The 16,773-nt window shown below is 44.7% G+C and overlaps 1 protein-coding gene across 2 annotated transcripts in view; it reads right to left on the reverse strand.

Moving 5' to 3' along the window:
* LOC137503872 (ethylmalonyl-CoA decarboxylase-like) overlaps positions 1–16,773 on the reverse strand; it is a 52,021-nt gene that overhangs the window by 5,737 nt on the left and 29,511 nt on the right. The window contains exon 4 of one of the 2 annotated variants that reach the window (XM_068231483.1): positions 16,253–16,333. The exons of the other annotated variant lie outside the window; for it this stretch is intronic. Coding sequence (XP_068087584.1) covers positions 16,253–16,333 — 81 coding nt within the window. The remainder of the gene's footprint in view (positions 1–16,252; positions 16,334–16,773) is intronic. 2 annotated transcript variants of the gene reach the window in all.

Here is a 16,773-nt window from a genome sequence, read left to right on the forward strand (position 1 = left end):
GCACTCCAATTTTCCTCACACATTCCAAAAACATAGTACAGGTAAGGTAATTGGCTTGTCCCAAAACTGACCCTAGACTGTTATGGACATATGACTATGGTAGGAATTAGATTGTAAGCTCCTTTGAGAGACAGTTGATGACTAGTCTGTAAAACTATATTCTCTAAAGTGCTTAAGAATATGTCAGTGCTATATAAATTGTAAATTAATACTGTTAAAGGAAAAGTAACACAACTCTCAAGAAAAGCAGCTATATTGCATCTGGCCACTAGAGGGTGTTTTCGTTAAAAATCAAACCCGAAGTGAGAGTGATATGGAGGCTACCATACTTGTTTTATTTTAAACAATACCAGTTGCCTGGCAGCCCTGCTGGTCTATTTGACTGCAGTAGTGTCTGAAGTACACCAGAAACAAGCATGCAGCTAACCTTGTCAGATCTGTCAATAATGTCAGAAACACCTGATCTGCATATGCTTGTTCAGGGCCTACGGCTAAAATGATTAGAGGCAGAGGATCAGCAGGAGAGTCAGGCAACTGGTATTATTTTAAAAGGAAAAATCCATATCCTTCTCAGTTTAGGTTCCCTTTGAACGGAAATAAATATGGCACTTCACTTTAATTTCTCCATCTAAATGGCAACTAGACATAATTTTTGCAGTGTGTAGCTAACATCCATTTATAAATAGGCTTCCAGATTATAAAATATGCCCTGTCTGCCTTAAAACTGAGAAGCGGAAGTGCAGCATTTTTTTGTTTTAACTTGAAAGATTTATTGCCATTTTATTCTCATAACTTATTGTTCTTTGTTTCTGTGCAAAATTGTGATGTTTGTTTGTGCTATCAGTTCTGTTACTAATAAGTAGGCCCCTAAAGCTCAACATACCCCAAAAGAAATTCTCCCACTTACTGGACAGAACATCCCCGGTATAGTGCATAACTGTACTTGCTGGTTGTTTGAGAGTTCAGTTCATGTATATATTTAAAAGTGGGTAGTCCCCCCCCCCCCCCCCCCTTCACAGCAAAATGTACCCTGCCAACCCTAGCCCTCACCCCATCCCTCTTCCTACCACCTCCAGAACGTTTGACGGCCGCTCTCTTTTTCTTGCATGTTACATGACATGTATCGGGAGCCATTTCAAGGATGCAGCAGCACAGCTGGAAAAGAGGTGAGGACAGTGCCTGATAGTATGGTAGAGCACTCAGCTGCTTGATGCTCTGCGTACGAGACAGAAAGACATGCTCCCGTAGCCCCCAGGGAAATGCCTGTTGCTTGAGAGTGCCAGTTGTTTGGGTGATGGACAATGGTTTGTACTGTATTTATCGTGGACACAAAGCAAACCATTTCTGATGACTCAGCATAGGTTTTATTTCAGCAGATGACCAGTTATATAATTGTTTCAGTTGCTAACACATATAAGTCTTCCTTGAACAGTTAAGGTTGAATATCCAAAGGCTGTTGCTGCTGGCAATAGTAAGAACATTCTGACCCCAATTATACAGCGCTCAGATGTTATATATACTACAATCAATATGATTTGGATGTATTCAATTAATCAATATGATAAAATATTCAATACAATCAATTTGATTTATATCACATATGCTGTCCTGCCCAAAAAGCTCTATTCCAATCAGATTAATCTATAAGGGAAAAATCTTCCGCAGTCCACAGTCATAGGGGTGCGCTTCTGTAAAAAAGGCTTGAGTCAATCCTTCTCTTTCAAATATAATCTTTACTCCAGAGCAGCGCTCCAACCATAGATTCACTGTATATAGACTCTTTATACAATTGCGCCAGTCCCTTATGCAATATTTATGTGAGTCCGCTCAATATTCGTTATCACCGTAGGGAACGCTGCAACAAAGTCCAATGTTCATGTAATACAGGTGTGGGCTGCTGCGTTCTCCAATGGGTGTCTAAAGCAGAACAAAAAACTGCACATAGGGTAATAACGTTCAAATTTGGCTGTCAACACCCTAGTGATTCACTGTGCTCAGTGCAACTCCTGTGAACAATCCACATCCCCTCATGCCAATATGCTCACCAGATTAAAACCACCTCTGATGTTAGGTGGAAATCACGCTTGTAAGTCACAGTGCGTCCCTTGTACTCCGATCTCTTGCCGACTGTTCAATCTACAATGCTCTCGACATAGTGTGATACTGTTATGACAATGCTTTTCCACAACAACCAGTGCCCCCTTGCCAGCAGTGATGCACTTAGTGTTACCACACTCCCAACACCAGATAAATGAAGCGCTCACCAGATGTTGCCCACCTCTCACTGTACAGGTGGGAGCTGTGCTTGTGATAATAAACAACTCTGGCTAGGCGACACTCCTTAAAACAATTCTTTTGGACCTGGCAAGTCCTGGTTTATTCCATATCTCGATCTCTCAAAAAAAAAACATAAAAAGCTTCCAGCTAGGTAATCAGCATTTCACAAGTTTGCCCGTCTCGATGCCCATCCGTCTGGGGATAGTGTGTAGTGCTCGCGGCGTCCCGCTCGTCTCTTCCCAGTGATGTGTCTGCAACGAGTGCACTTGCGTGGCCAGCCGACCGTTCCTGTTTGCGTGGTGGCGTCAGATGTTAGCTCCGCCTATTAGCTCTGCCTATTGATATTATCTACCTCCACATCATTTAAAGAGAATCTGTATTGTTAAAATCGCACAAAAGTAAACATACCAGTGTGTTAGGGGACATCTCCTATTACCCTCTGTCACAATTTCGCCGCTCCTCGCCGCATTAAAAGTAGTCAAAAACAGTTTTAAAAAGTTTGTTTATAAACAAACAAAATGGCCACCAAAACAGGAAGTAGATTGATGTACAATATGTCCACACATAGAAAATACATCCATACACAAGCAGGCTGTATACAGCTTTCCTTTTGAATCTCAAAAGATCATTTATGTGTTTACCTTCTGTCCCCTGCTTCTCTCATGCACTGAACATTACAGGCTTCCTGCAGACAGCTCTGCCTGTGCCTGTGTTTGTAATTCCTCAGTATGTGTCAGCCAGCTACTTTACAGAGGAGAATTTTTATCCAGCTCTCTTCTATCACTGATAAGATAGCAGAGAAGCTGCTGGCTTATGTAAATAACACACACACTGGAGTGTGCATAGAGGAACAGATCTGCACGGAAGAGTTGGCAGCCTTCCAGACACAGGCCGACAAGTCTGACAGGGGAAAGATACATTGATTTATTACAGACACCGTGATAGTACAAAGTGCTGCAGTGAGCCAGAACAGATTAGAATAGGTTTAGGAACTTGTAGGATGGTAGAAAAAACGTTGTCATTTTTGTTACAGAGTCACTTTAAGGTGCCTTAAATGATGTGGAGGTAGATGACATCAATAGGCACCACTAGATGGCATTGTAAGTTTGAAAATATGGGAATAGTAAGAGGGGCAATATATGTGGATTATTGTAGTATGCAAGCTTTGGTGTCCAGTAAGAAACATGTTTGTATACTCCATAATGGGGAGTTGTATATATTTTTTGATTTCCTTGTTTTCCTTTTGTGAAAGCCTTATAGTGCATAGATAGCGGATGTTTTTCATACCCTCTTGATATATTATAGAGATGTTCTCCCATTCTTTTCTTTAGAGTACGTTTCGTACGCCCTATATATTGCTTATTACAGGGGCAGCTGATCATATAAATTAACCCCTTAGTGGAGCATGAAAAGTTACCCTTAATCGGAAAGGTTTCCCCATTATGGAATGAAGTGACCTCCTGTGTCACTCTCGAACCTCCAGCTGCTTCACACATCCCTAACACAGGAGGGTAACGTATGAGCAACTCTGTATTGCACCTTGATTGAAGACTGAACTTTGGGTCAGCCATTGCCGGGCAGGCGGGCTGTTTGGGATCCACATTGGAAACATTGTGACGCCTAAATATACAACTTGAAGTGCACATTAGTGCTTAGCATTTGTGCTTATACATATTGAAGATTATATGCTTAACTTTTGTTCATGTGCCTGTGCAACTTTGATTTTTTTGATTCTTTACTGGGATCCCTGTTTTTTCAGCATTTTTTACACGTACTCACTGCAGTGAGGCTGAGTGAGTGGTGTGAGAGTTGAATGTCTGTGTGAAGTGGGGAAGGTGCTACAAGGTTTTTTGTGGTCTAGGATCAGTAATCATTGTTTTAATTTATCTGGATCATTAAAGATATTTATCTTTTAAGCGCTGTGGACATTTTTTGAGATTTATAAGTTTGAGGTTTTGAGGATTGCCTGGTCCAAATCAGCCGCTGAACAAAACCATTTTGGCGCAAGCTGCCATTTTCAGTTTCAAGATAATAAAAATTATTTTCATGGAACATGTTATTCATAATAAAAAGGATGATGTATAATGGAAACATAACTAATGATAAAATATAATGATGTGGTACAGTATAGTTTTCTTATGTACTCTGGCCGATGTTTTTAGAGTGTATTTTAATAAAATTTTAGATAACACTGGCTTCCTGGGCTCCGGAACGCAAGGACGTAGAGGTACGCCGGCGTAGAGGCATGTGACGTGCTTGGGGCGGCCCTGGAGCGCATAGTGAGGCGCAGGGGGCTGAACTAGGCCGGCGCAGAGGTGCGTGACGCAGTAGACGTGGTGGAGAGCTTGAGCGTCAAGGCCAGTAGGTGGCTGACGTATGCGAACGGGGCGGAGCCAAGGTGTATACAAACGCGATCTCCGCATGGTGGCTCCATCCCCTGAATGAGGCATTTGATGACGAAATCGATCGGGAGGAGCCACATGCGGAAGTAACACACGTGGGAGCGGTGGATGCGGTGGCGTGGAGGGATGAGCAGAAACCCAGTCTAAACATCTGAACGGCGGTCAGCCTGGGAGGCCGCTCCGGGTGGAGCCCATTCCCATACTCCACAGGCTTACCAACTGCTTGGCACATGTGAGTGGAACCTTTTAATAAACCGTCTGTTTTTAACCTTCCTGGCGGTAACCCCGAACGTAGTTCGGGGTAAGCTGCGCAGGAGGTTTTCTCAGGCCCTACTGGGCCGATTTGCTTAATTTTTTTTTGCTGAATGCAGCTAGCACTTTGCTAGCTGCAACAGCACACCGATCGCCGCCGCCCCGCGCTCGATCGCCGCTATCCGTCACGCTGCGCCCCCCCCCCAGACCCCGTGCGCTGCCTGGCCAATCAGTGCCAGGCAGCGCTCAGGGGTGGATCGGGACTCCCAATGACGTCGATGACATCGGTGACGTCATCCCGCCCCGTCGCCATGGCGACGGGGGAAGTCCTCAAGGAAATCCGTTCTTTGAACGTGATTTCCTGATCGGAAATCGCAGAAGGCGATCGAAGCAGGCGGGGGATGCCGCTGAGCAGCGGCTATCATGTAGCGAGCCTTGGGCTTGCTACATGATTTAAAAGAAAAAAAAAAACTGCTGCGCTGCCTCCTGGCGGAAATCATTAGACCGCCAGGAGGGTTAAGCGATATCTGCGCAATGAGAGTATTTGTTTACATTGAGGTAAATGTGTGACCCAAGAAGGAGGCAAGAGAGTCTGTTCGATTGGCAATAGCCATAAGGTGCGGGGAGCCTGGCAAGTACCCCAAAGGCGATCTAAGGCCACTATAATCACTGGCCCACCAGATTTGGTGAGTGTGGATCCTTTAGGGCAGAGGTCCCCAACCTGGGTGGTCCGCAGGACATTTCATGGGGGGCCGCAGCTTTAGCCTCACTTCTAAGCATCACTGACCATGTTTACACCGCGCTGGGACAGCTGCAGCAGCGGTCGCACGCATCATCGCTCTCCAGCCTCGCCCCCTCAATCCGTGCGGCCAATCACCCCCTTCCTCATGCAGCGGCGGCGACGATATGAATATCGGAGGCGCAGTCCCGCCTCCTGCATCAGTGGGGCCATGCTGTGTATCTTGGAGGCCTTATGCCACACCCCCTTCCTCAAGCGCGTATATCGGAGGTGCCAGTGACCCGCCGGCCAATCATCATTCCCCCCCCCTGAAAGTGCCAACCTCCAGTGCCACCCCCTCTATTATACTAGCCAATGAATGGCTACATTTATTGCATCACTGCGACGACTGTTGTGTCGCAGTGTAGTCAGAGCAGCGTCTGGGCGCCATTAGAGAAAGGAGGGTGACGCTGAGAGCCTGCACTTAGAGCTTACAGCGAGAGCCTGCACTGAGAGCCTGACAGCAAGTATGTAACATTCTCTCTCTCTCTCTCTCTCTCTCTCTCTCTCTCTCTCTCTCTCTCTCTCTCTCTCTCTCTCTCTCTCTCTCTCTCTCTCTCTCTCTCTCTCTCTCTCTCTCTCTCTCTCTCTCTCTCTCGTAACTGTACTTGCTATACTGGGCTAACTGTACTTGCTATACTGGGCTACCTGTACTTGCTATACTGGGCTAACTGTACTTGCTATACTGGGCTAACTATACTTGCTATACTGGGCTAACTGTACTTGCTATACTGGGCTAACTGTACTTGCTATACTGGGCTAACTGTACTTGCTACACTGGGCTAACTGTACTTGCTATACTGGGCTAACTGTACTTGCTATACTGTGGTAACTATACTTGCTATACTGTGGTAACTATACTTGCTATACTGGGCTAACTGTACTTGCTACACTGTGATAACTATACTTGCTATACTGGGCTAACTGCCGCCTCCGCTAGCCACGCCCCTCCAACCCCCAGCACCCCCCCGGGGTCCCCAGAGAAAATTTTGGTCGGTATAGTGGGCCCCGGGCTCAAAAAGGTTGGGGACCCCTGCTTTAGGGTGTTCCTGGTGGTGGTTACAGTCTATATACAGTGAATCTATGGTTGGAGCGCTGCTCTGGAGTACAGATAATGATGTATTAGACTCGGTCACCTTTTTCTCCTGTAAGTGTTGGTTCCTAAAAAAAGGACCTTCAGTATATCTGGCTCTGGAGTGCAATCATCATCCAACAACTCCCACGGAACTCTGTGCTGCTAAGACTTGCTTCACAAAACATATTTAGCCTTCCAAAATGCTAAACTATCATATGGAATCTTTAATAATGCATAAAATGCAATTCACAAATGTATTTATCTTTGGAAAATATAAATTATTTAGTAAGATAATTAAATGTATGTTAAAGAAAATTCACAGGTGCAGGAACATCCTCCTACTGCTAAAAATTACCTTTTTTTTAGATATCCCAAGGTTTACAAAGTAGATTGAATGTTTTGTTGTCTCTGCTCAGTAGCAGCCTATTACGTGTCCCTGAGTGAAAATACATGAACAATTGACCTTTTCCTATCCCTCCCTGCACTCAGAAGTTGTATTCTGCCAGGAAAACTGTTATGGTTGTAATTAGCTTACCAGTGAGATTTACTATGTTACCAACAATGTACCAACAAGACAGAAGCTGTCACATCCTTGCCTAAATGGAAAACGCACCCGACAGCGGGAGCGCAATGGCTGAGTGTGCATGGGTATAAGAGCTTGACTGCCCAGATTACCAGCGGGTATAAGGAGAGGATGGCAAGGGAGCCCATGCACCTCATGGGGCTGGAGGAAGCCATAGGTAAGTATAATGACACCCCTACTGACCATCTCAGGTTTTCTTTAAGACTTATCAGGTGCTATACATTGTTAATATTTATTTATACTTATTTATGCTTTAATCACTTGAGCCTCAGAGGTGTATAACCCCCGAGTGACCAGGCCATTTTTACAATTCGGCACTTCACAACTTTAACGGTTTATTGCGCGGACATACAACTTTGCAACCAAATGAATTTTACCTCCTCTTCCTTTTCTTCTCACAAATAGAGCTTTCTTTTGGTGGTATTTGATTCCTGCTGCTATTTTTTAAAAATTCTTATAATAAAAAAAGACTGATAATTTGTAAAAAAAAAAAATTATCCCCCCCCCCCCCAAATTGGCCCTAGACTAAGATACATACACTGCACATACATACATACATAGACATATGACTGTGGTAGGGATTAGATTGTGAGCCCCTCCGAGGGACAGTTAGTGACAAGACAATATACTTTGTACAACGCTGCGGAAAATTGCTGTGCTATATAAATGATACTTAGAAGCCGCTGGAGAAACTGCTCACACCACCCTAGGACAGTGCCAGGACCAAGATGGGCCAATTCAGCAAGACAGAAGAACAGAAGGATGTCCGCACGATGTCCTACAAATCAAGTTCCTTTATTATGGACGTATCCAAGCATGCTCGCACATCATAAAGCTGACATGTTTCGGACCGATGGGTCCTTACTCATAGCTAAAAAACAACCTTATATATCATCCTCCTGTGGAGGGGGTGGTTCCTGAAACCATAGACACTTCCCTTAACTTCCACATCCAGGAAGGGATATTCACAGTTCAAAAATAATTATCATTAATTGTTCCATACAGAAGAACACCTCTCTTTAATACTGTATGATATATGGTATACCTACAATCTGCCAAATTTAAGATATATAGAAAGAATAATAAAAAAGATAAAATAAGATACATGTCCTCTTTCTCCTTTCATGGTTTGGAAAGGGTTTTCCCAGCCCAGAGAGGTGGGGACTTGTCCAAACGTCTTACCAGTCGTGAAGCCCTATGGATTTTTATATTGGGCACGAGAATTCCCAAAGGTTTGAACTCCCGTTGGGATCTGGCATTGATAACCTAATGTAGAGGGGCTTTGCCTTGTTTTGCTGCTCTCATACTTTTTGTCAGTGTCTGACTTTATTTTTTTATTTATCGGTCCGAAACATGTCAGCTTTATGATGTGTGAGCATGCTTGGATATGTCCATAATAAAGGAACTTGATTTGTAGGACATTGTGCGAACATCCTTCTGTTCTTCATAAATGATCATTAGGGGGCGTGGCTTGCTCATGGAGTGAGGACGTGCTCTGTGTGAGCTCCCGCCGTAGAACCCTGTATATAGCATCTGAAGCACTCTTAAATCGCTACTCCTCACTATTCAAATGAGAGGCAAAGGAGATAAGAAGAAGAGGGAGCAGGGACAGGCAAATCCGGCCGTAGCAGGGCAGATCCAGCAATACATGAAGCCGGCCACGAGAACGGCTAGCGTACCCAGCCCGCCCAGGATGGCGCCCGCTGCAAAAGACGACAACATAACCCAGGCGACTGAATCCTCTCCGAAATCCATCTGCAGTAGCAAAGGTCAGTCCTCACCTGCACATTCCGATGCTGCAGAATCGTTTGTGGATGTCGACTTGCACGACTACATTAGGTCGCTGCCCACTAAGGACGATCTAGAGGCCTACATCAGCAGGCTTGAAGCCACATACAAAAGGGAGCTCTCCGATGTGAAACAGGAGATCAGGCAGATTGGGAACAGGGTTGAGGAATCAGAAAAACGTCTAGATAAACTAGGAAAAGCACAAGATGAACAAAAGGTCACAATAAATGAACACACTCAACAGATAAGGGACCTTTATATGCGCCTCGATGATCAGGAAAACCGACATCGTAGAAACATCAGAGTCAGGGGTATTCCCGAGGCTACCAAAACTGCAGACCTCATCCCTTCTCTCATTGGCATCTTCAACAAAATTCTGGGCAACAATACCGAGGAGCACATCGAGATTGATAGAGCTCACCGTACACTAGCTCCAGTCAGCACAAATTTGAACAGACCAAGCGATGTCATATGTCGTATTCATTATTACAGAATAAAAGAGAAGATAATGATGGCCGCAAGGAACATAGACACTATCGATTTTGATGGAACCAAAATAACAAATGCGCAGAGCAGTTCGGCCACTGCTAGAAGCACTTCGGGAGAAGCAGATCCTCTACCGGTGGGGATACCCCTTCAGTCTGCAGGTGCAGCATGAGGGCAAGACGGCTCTCCTCCAAACTCCTGACGATCTGCAAAAGTTTCGAGAGATTCTGGACCTACCCCAGGTAAAACTGAACGAATAGCCACTTTCAACCTCTTCACCGGACAAAGGTATACCACAAAGAGAAAGATGGGCAACTGCTGACAAGAGAGGCCACCATTAGCCCCGAAAAATGGCTAATTTATGTGATTTCTTTATTGCCATGACACGAGACTTTGTTGGGCCTCCCAGACGCACCCAGCGCCCAGCAGTTAAGGTACTATCTTTCCTTTTATTTTTTCCAGAAGTCTGTCCTGTTTATTGTTGCAGCTTAAAGTTATTAGTTTCTGTGTGTAGAGGAACGGGGATGTGAAAATCTTTCTCTGTGTGGGCAAGCATGTAGAAAAGAGGAACTCTGTTGCTTTGGGGCTAAGTGGATGGCAGCAGATGATTTGTATTTCACAGCGTGGCCGGGTGCGGAGCATGTTTCATGATAAAGTAGCCTCGTAATCACCATGTTTGCACCGTAGGGCACGGGGATTCTTAAAGTTGCCCGGATGGCTTGGCCCATATCGGGCGGATTTGCACATGCCATCATCCATGCCTGCCCCCTCAACAGCCATCCCAAGCTATTCAAGCATGGTTCTTTAGGACCCAGCCTCAGAGCTGGCATAGAGGATTTCCCGCGCCCACATCAACCACGCGACCGCGCGGGTTCCAAGTTGTGTCCCGTGTCTAAGTTATACGCAGCACTCATCTACGTATGCCACAAACACCCGGCCACAATACATACATATGGAACAGACTTTACGATGCAGAAGGAGTAACATCTCGAGACTGCCCATTAGCACTCAGACTGGAGTCAAACATTGCATACTTCCCAGTTTTGTCAGATCTTATGTGTGTTCATTGAGTTGCGCCTACTCATAAAGTGTTATAATGAGTAGTGAAAGTTTATATGTTACAGTAATAGATTGAATGTTTAAACTGTATGGCACTATTGCTCATGTCAGATCACCTGTATAGACTTATAAGGCGCTGATACACATAGCCTTATGCTCACAGCGACAGGAGGGTCATAATCGATCCTCTGGAAAAGAGAGCGGGTGCTGCCTCCCCCTACCCCTACCCCTACATCTCAGGTTACCAGCTTTTCCCTCCTCTGAAACTCCCCGCTCTGGAGTACAAAACAGAGGTGTCTCGGCGGGAGCTCGGATGACCCGTCTGATGGTTTCTTTTCGCTCCCATTGGGCCTCCTCTCCCTACCACATGGTGTTCTGGTCCCGACCAGACTATTCACAATTCTCATTGTGTTTTACGAGGTTTGTAGTCCTCGTATTTTTGTTTATACACTACAATTCAGTTTTGATTAACCCCTCCCCCACCATTAACTTACTCATGCACCACCAATTCCACTCCTTTCATCTTAGCAGGCTCGCCCAGTATGTTATAATGTTGCCCAACGCCTAATATAGCACTCTCACGCTACCAGGTCTGAATGTGTTTAAGACTATTGCTCTCTCTGAAATAATCAACCCATGGCGGCTACTGTAAAAAGAGATGGCGATTGTAGTTGTGCCTCCTACAACGTCAAAGGTTTTAACAATCCAGGCAAGAGATCCCAGATTCTTTATCACCTCCATAAAAAGAGAATTAAAATAGCTCTCATACAGGAGACCCACTTCCGCAGCGACGCTATCCCCAAGATTAAACACCAATACTACAACAAATGGTTTCACAGCACCTTCCCCGCCTCCAAATCCAAGGGGGCATCCATAGGATTGCATAAATCCTTCCCAATGACTGATATAATACCTTTGATGGATGCTCAAGGAAGATACGTCTTCATCAAAGGGAAACTCTACGGAAAGCCCATCACAATTGCGTCTTTATACCTTCCTAACACCAATCAGGGTCAGCGCCTGCTTCGATACCTGAATAAGCTGGGGGAATTTGCAGAGGGGCCAATAATTATTGGGGCAGATATCAACATGTTCTTGAATCCTAAAATGGACTCCTCCAGAGAGTTAGACCACACCTCTCACAATATTAAAACACAAATAAAAAAGAAATTGATAGACATGCAATTAGTGGACAGCTGGAGGGTGTTCCACCCAGATCTGAGGGAGTACACTTTCCATTCCGCCCTGCACAATTCTTTCAGTCGGATCGACTATATTTTTACATCTCATAGTCTGTTAGAGAAAACTCTTATAGCGGACATTGGTTTAAAAATATGGTCAGACCATTCTCCGGTCTATTGTTATATCAATCTTTCTCAAGACAAAAGAGGGGAGTTCCAATGGAAATTAAACAACAACCTACTGAAAGATCCTACCTGTCTAGAGGATATAAAAAAAGCCATTGTTAACTTTCAGAGTGATCATAAGAATGATTCCACAGTCCCTTCCATGAAATGGGAGGCATTGAAGTGTGTCCTTAGAGGGATCTTTATCTCACATGGGACGAGACTAAAAAAAGAAAAAAACTTCCGCATTGCATCCCTGATATCCCAAATTGCAGATCTAGAAAACAAACAGAAGTCGGGACGGGACTCCCCACACAACATTAACCTCCAGCTGTCAAATACAAGGCAACAACTTTTGACTCTACTAGATGAACAGACACTAAGAGCTAGGGAAAAGGCCCAGGGGACTTTCTATGAGAAAGCCGACAAATGTGGTACGTTACTGGCATCCTACTTGCACCCTAGAAGTTCCTCCAACTACATCCCCCACATCAAGCCATCTAATTCAGACGTTCTTAAATATAAATCTTCAGATATTGCAAAGGAATTCCAAAATTACTACTCTAGTCTATACAATATTAAAGGGAAATTCCATGATCTACACCCTGATGCTTTAGCGAATAAAATTAAAGACTATATAGCACAAACCAAATTAAAGGAACTAGACGGGGAGACAGTAAAGAAATTGGAACTAGATTTCTCAGAAGACGAGATCTCTTCAGGAATACAAACCCTTAAAAACAATAAAAGTCCTGGCCCGGATGGCTTCTCGGGTGCTTTCTATAAAAAAATCTCTACTGACTTGTCTCCTATCCTTTGTAAGGCTTTTAATTCCATCAGCGACAACAACCCCTTCCCTAAGCAGGCCCTTCAGGCACATATAGTTGTCATCCCGAAACCGGGCAAGGATTCAACTCATTGTAACTTCCGCCCGATCGCTTTGATTAATCTAGACATTAAATTATATTCTAAACTAATTGCTGAACGAATTAAACTCCTGATACCTTCCATCATACACACTGACCAGGCAGGGTTCACACAATGCAGGGAAGCCAGGGACAATACCCTAAAGACCATCTCACTAATACATAAGGCCAAGAAAGAAGGAACGCAAATGTGCATGTTGTCTGTTGATGCTGAGAAGGCGTTTGACAGGATCCACTGGGGCTTTCTTAGAGAAACTTTATCCCAAATTGGGTTGGGCCAAAACCTTTTACAAAAGATCATGGGGTTATACAATAATCCTTCTGCGAGGGTGAGGGTTAATGGGATCCTGTCAGACGCCTTCTCCATCAGAAACGGGACGAGACAGGGTTGCCCCCTGTCCCCAATGCTCTATATATTATGCATGGAACACTTTGCAGAAGCACTAAGAAACAACCCCAACATCAGGGGAATGAACTCTGGTGATCAGCAATCAAAAATCGCGCTATATGCAGATGACCTGCTGTTATATATCACAGAACCTCATATCACAATACCAAATTTCCTACATGAGGCAGATTTGTTTGGTAGCTTAAGCAACTTTAAGATTAATCTATCGAAATCAGAGATTCTCAATATTTCGATCCCTTCCTCAAAGGTGGAACAATTAAAATCCTCCTTCTCATTTAAATGGTCTCCTGGTTACTTAAAATATCTCGGTGTCAACATACCCTCAGATTTATCTACAATATATCGCCTCAACTACATTCCCCTACTCACTAAAATCATCTCAGACCTCAACAAATGGACAAAACTCAAAATCTCATGGCTGGGTAAAGCTAATGTCCTGAAAATGGACATCTTACCTAGGCTCCTATATGTCTTCCAGGCAATCCCAGTCAATGTCCCTAAGGAGTTCTTCTCTAAGCTAAGGGGTGCGACTATATCCTTTTTGTGGGGGTATAAAAAGTCTAGATGCAACCTCAACATGCTGATTAGACCAAAAAGCGAGAGAGGCCTGGGCGTGCCCTGCTTTAAGAGATACCATGTGGCTGCCCAATTGATTTTAATACTTGATCTTTTTCATAGCTGCTCACAAAAACAATGGGTGTCTCTGGTCTCTTCCGAATCCCCGGTAGATCCTAAAGCCCTCCTGTGGACACAAAAATCACTTAGGCCTGTGAGTACCTCTCTTCCATTTTGGATCAAAGAATTACTCGTCAGTTGGGATAAAGCGCGACCCCTGTATAATCTTTCTAACATACCTAGCCCGTTGTCTAGCATCCTGGATAACCCTCAATTTAACATATACATGCACACTCCTGCATTCTGTGGAAGGGATAGGTCAAATTGGCCCTAAATTAGACATTATATCTCCCAGGGAACCCTCACGTCACCTGAATCCTGGGCTACTGACAAGGAAACTTGGCCCGCCCTGCGGTGGTTTGAGATATTGCAATTTCAGGGCTTCTACCGAGACCTAGCTAAGTCGGGGAATATTCATAGGAACCTAACCTTCTTTGAGAGCCTATGCTCCCTTCAAGACAGACCGGAACATATGCTATCACAGGTCTATTCGGCACTGATTGGGTCGGCCAGGGAAACTAATTTAGAACGTATCCAAAGTAAATGGCATAGAGATCTGGGGTCAACCTTAGAGGATGAAGATTGGGAAAAATCATTTATTTTCTCGCACAAGTCTTCTCCCTCTATATTAGCCCAGGAAAGAAATTACAAGATTTTCTCTAGATGGTACAGAGACCCCCTGTCCATCTGTAGATACAACCCGCTAGCCTCTGACATGTGCTGGCGTTGCAATGTACAAACCGGATCATATTTTCACATGTGGTGGTCCTGTGGTGTTATCCAATCCTTCTGGAAACAGGTTTTCCAACTACACTCTTTGCTATACCTCTCATCCATCCCATTCACCCCGGAAATAGCCCTATTATCAGTCCTTCCGGGCTCGATCAAATCTGCCAAAAAGTCAATCTTTAGATTCATTTTAATATGCGCCAGATTGCTGATCGCCAGAAACTGGAAGTCCGCAAGATGCCCTTCTGCTATTGATCTTGTACAAGAAATTAACCATATCATGAGGATGGACGAATTACTACTATCTGCGCAGGGCAAACAGGAGGTTTGGTCACATAGATGGGCAGTCTGGATTGACTTCAGAGGCACTGAGCAAGCTAATGATTTCTGTAACAATAAGTGAAAATATGTACAGACCTTGTAGGTATTCTGGTATTATCAAAAGTAACGCTTAACTGTTAGTTTGGAAGGAGTCCCGTGTGGTGCAGTTCAGTTTTCCCCTCCCTTCCTCACCCCCCCCCTCCCCCTCGCCCCCTGTATCTACCCAATCCTTTGCCCAACCTCTAACCTTCCCCTTCCCTTCTGTCCCCCACTGTAGTCTCTTCCCTTCCCCCCCCTCCCACCTTACTATTCAGAAATGAAAACCTGAGTGCATCAGGATATTCAGTGGAAGTTCAATGTTATGGAAATAATCCGTGCTTGTATTCAGTTGACAGTGTTTTGTGATACCTGTTACTGTGAATTAAGCTGCTAACTTTGTCCTTATGCCATTGATTTGTACTATCCTGTTGTTCTCTTGAATAAAAATACTTTTTAAAAATAAATAAATGATCATTAGTTAAACAAATAAAATAAGCAGCCTGCCAGCTCCAATCGTTGGCTGGCAGGCTGATGACTGCGATCTGCCGTGCACACTGACGGGAGCGAGCGCTAGTGCGAGCTCCCATCAAATCACGTTTCTCGCAAGATGACGCATATATGCGTCGCTGAGGAACAAGAGCACTGTTGACCCACCGCCAATCTGGGTTAGGCGGGCCACAGCTGGTTAATTTGCCAATGAGATAATAAAAACACCTTGTATGTCTTGCCACTGCCCTTATTTTATTTGTGATCTGAACATACATTCTGCTTTCACGCCAATTTCTCTTGTGTACTTAGAGAAGACATCTGTTTAACACTTTCGTTACTGATGTCTCTGCCCCCTTAATGTTTTGATGTTTTTCATTCTGTGATCACTGTGATTGTCTCACAGTGATCACAGGGGTGACCAGCGTATGGAACTCATCTGTCACTAGGACAGCTGAGTGAGCGGGCAGCAGAGCAAGGGGGAGTAATGAGAACAGCATAAGTGCGCGGCTGCAGGTGACTGAAATCTATGCCTTAGCAGGGATAACAGGCCCTAAAAGGGGTGTAGATTTCAATCACTTAGGTCCGGAAGCAGTTAATGTAGATTCAAGTGGAACATACCTGAAATCACACGCTACACATAGGTCAGCTCCTCCTCCAACTGCTTTTCCTTCAACTAGTGCAACACTAATGAGAGGCAATCTAAAAAAAAAATTGGAAATTGATGCTGAAGTAAACTTGCAAATGCTATATAATGATTATTAATTTAACCACTTCACCAGGGGCGTACCTAGAAATCCCCGGGCCCCCTGCAGAAAACATAATCCGCCCCCCCCCCCCCCCCCAGGGCCCGCTCAGGGACTTTTGGGGGGCAGGAGGGGTAGCAGCATAAGAGGAGAGTGTGGCAGATTGGTGGGGAGGGGGGAAATTCCCCCCCCCCCTCCCTCAACTGGGCTCTCTTCTCAGCGCTGACCCTCCTGCATTCATTGGTGGCAGCAGGCAGGCAGCAGCAGCGGTGGCGGCAGGATGACTCATTACTTCCTTCTCGCTGGAGGATTTCCGTTCTCTAAGTGCTTCATGCAACTTCCTGTGTAAACAGGAAGTTGCACTTCGAGAACGGAAGTCCTCCAGCGTGAAGGTGG

Source organism: Hyperolius riggenbachi, chromosome 4 (genome assembly GCF_040937935.1).
Source record: "Hyperolius riggenbachi isolate aHypRig1 chromosome 4, aHypRig1.pri, whole genome shotgun sequence".
Taxonomy (NCBI): Eukaryota; Metazoa; Chordata; class Amphibia; order Anura; family Hyperoliidae; genus Hyperolius; species Hyperolius riggenbachi.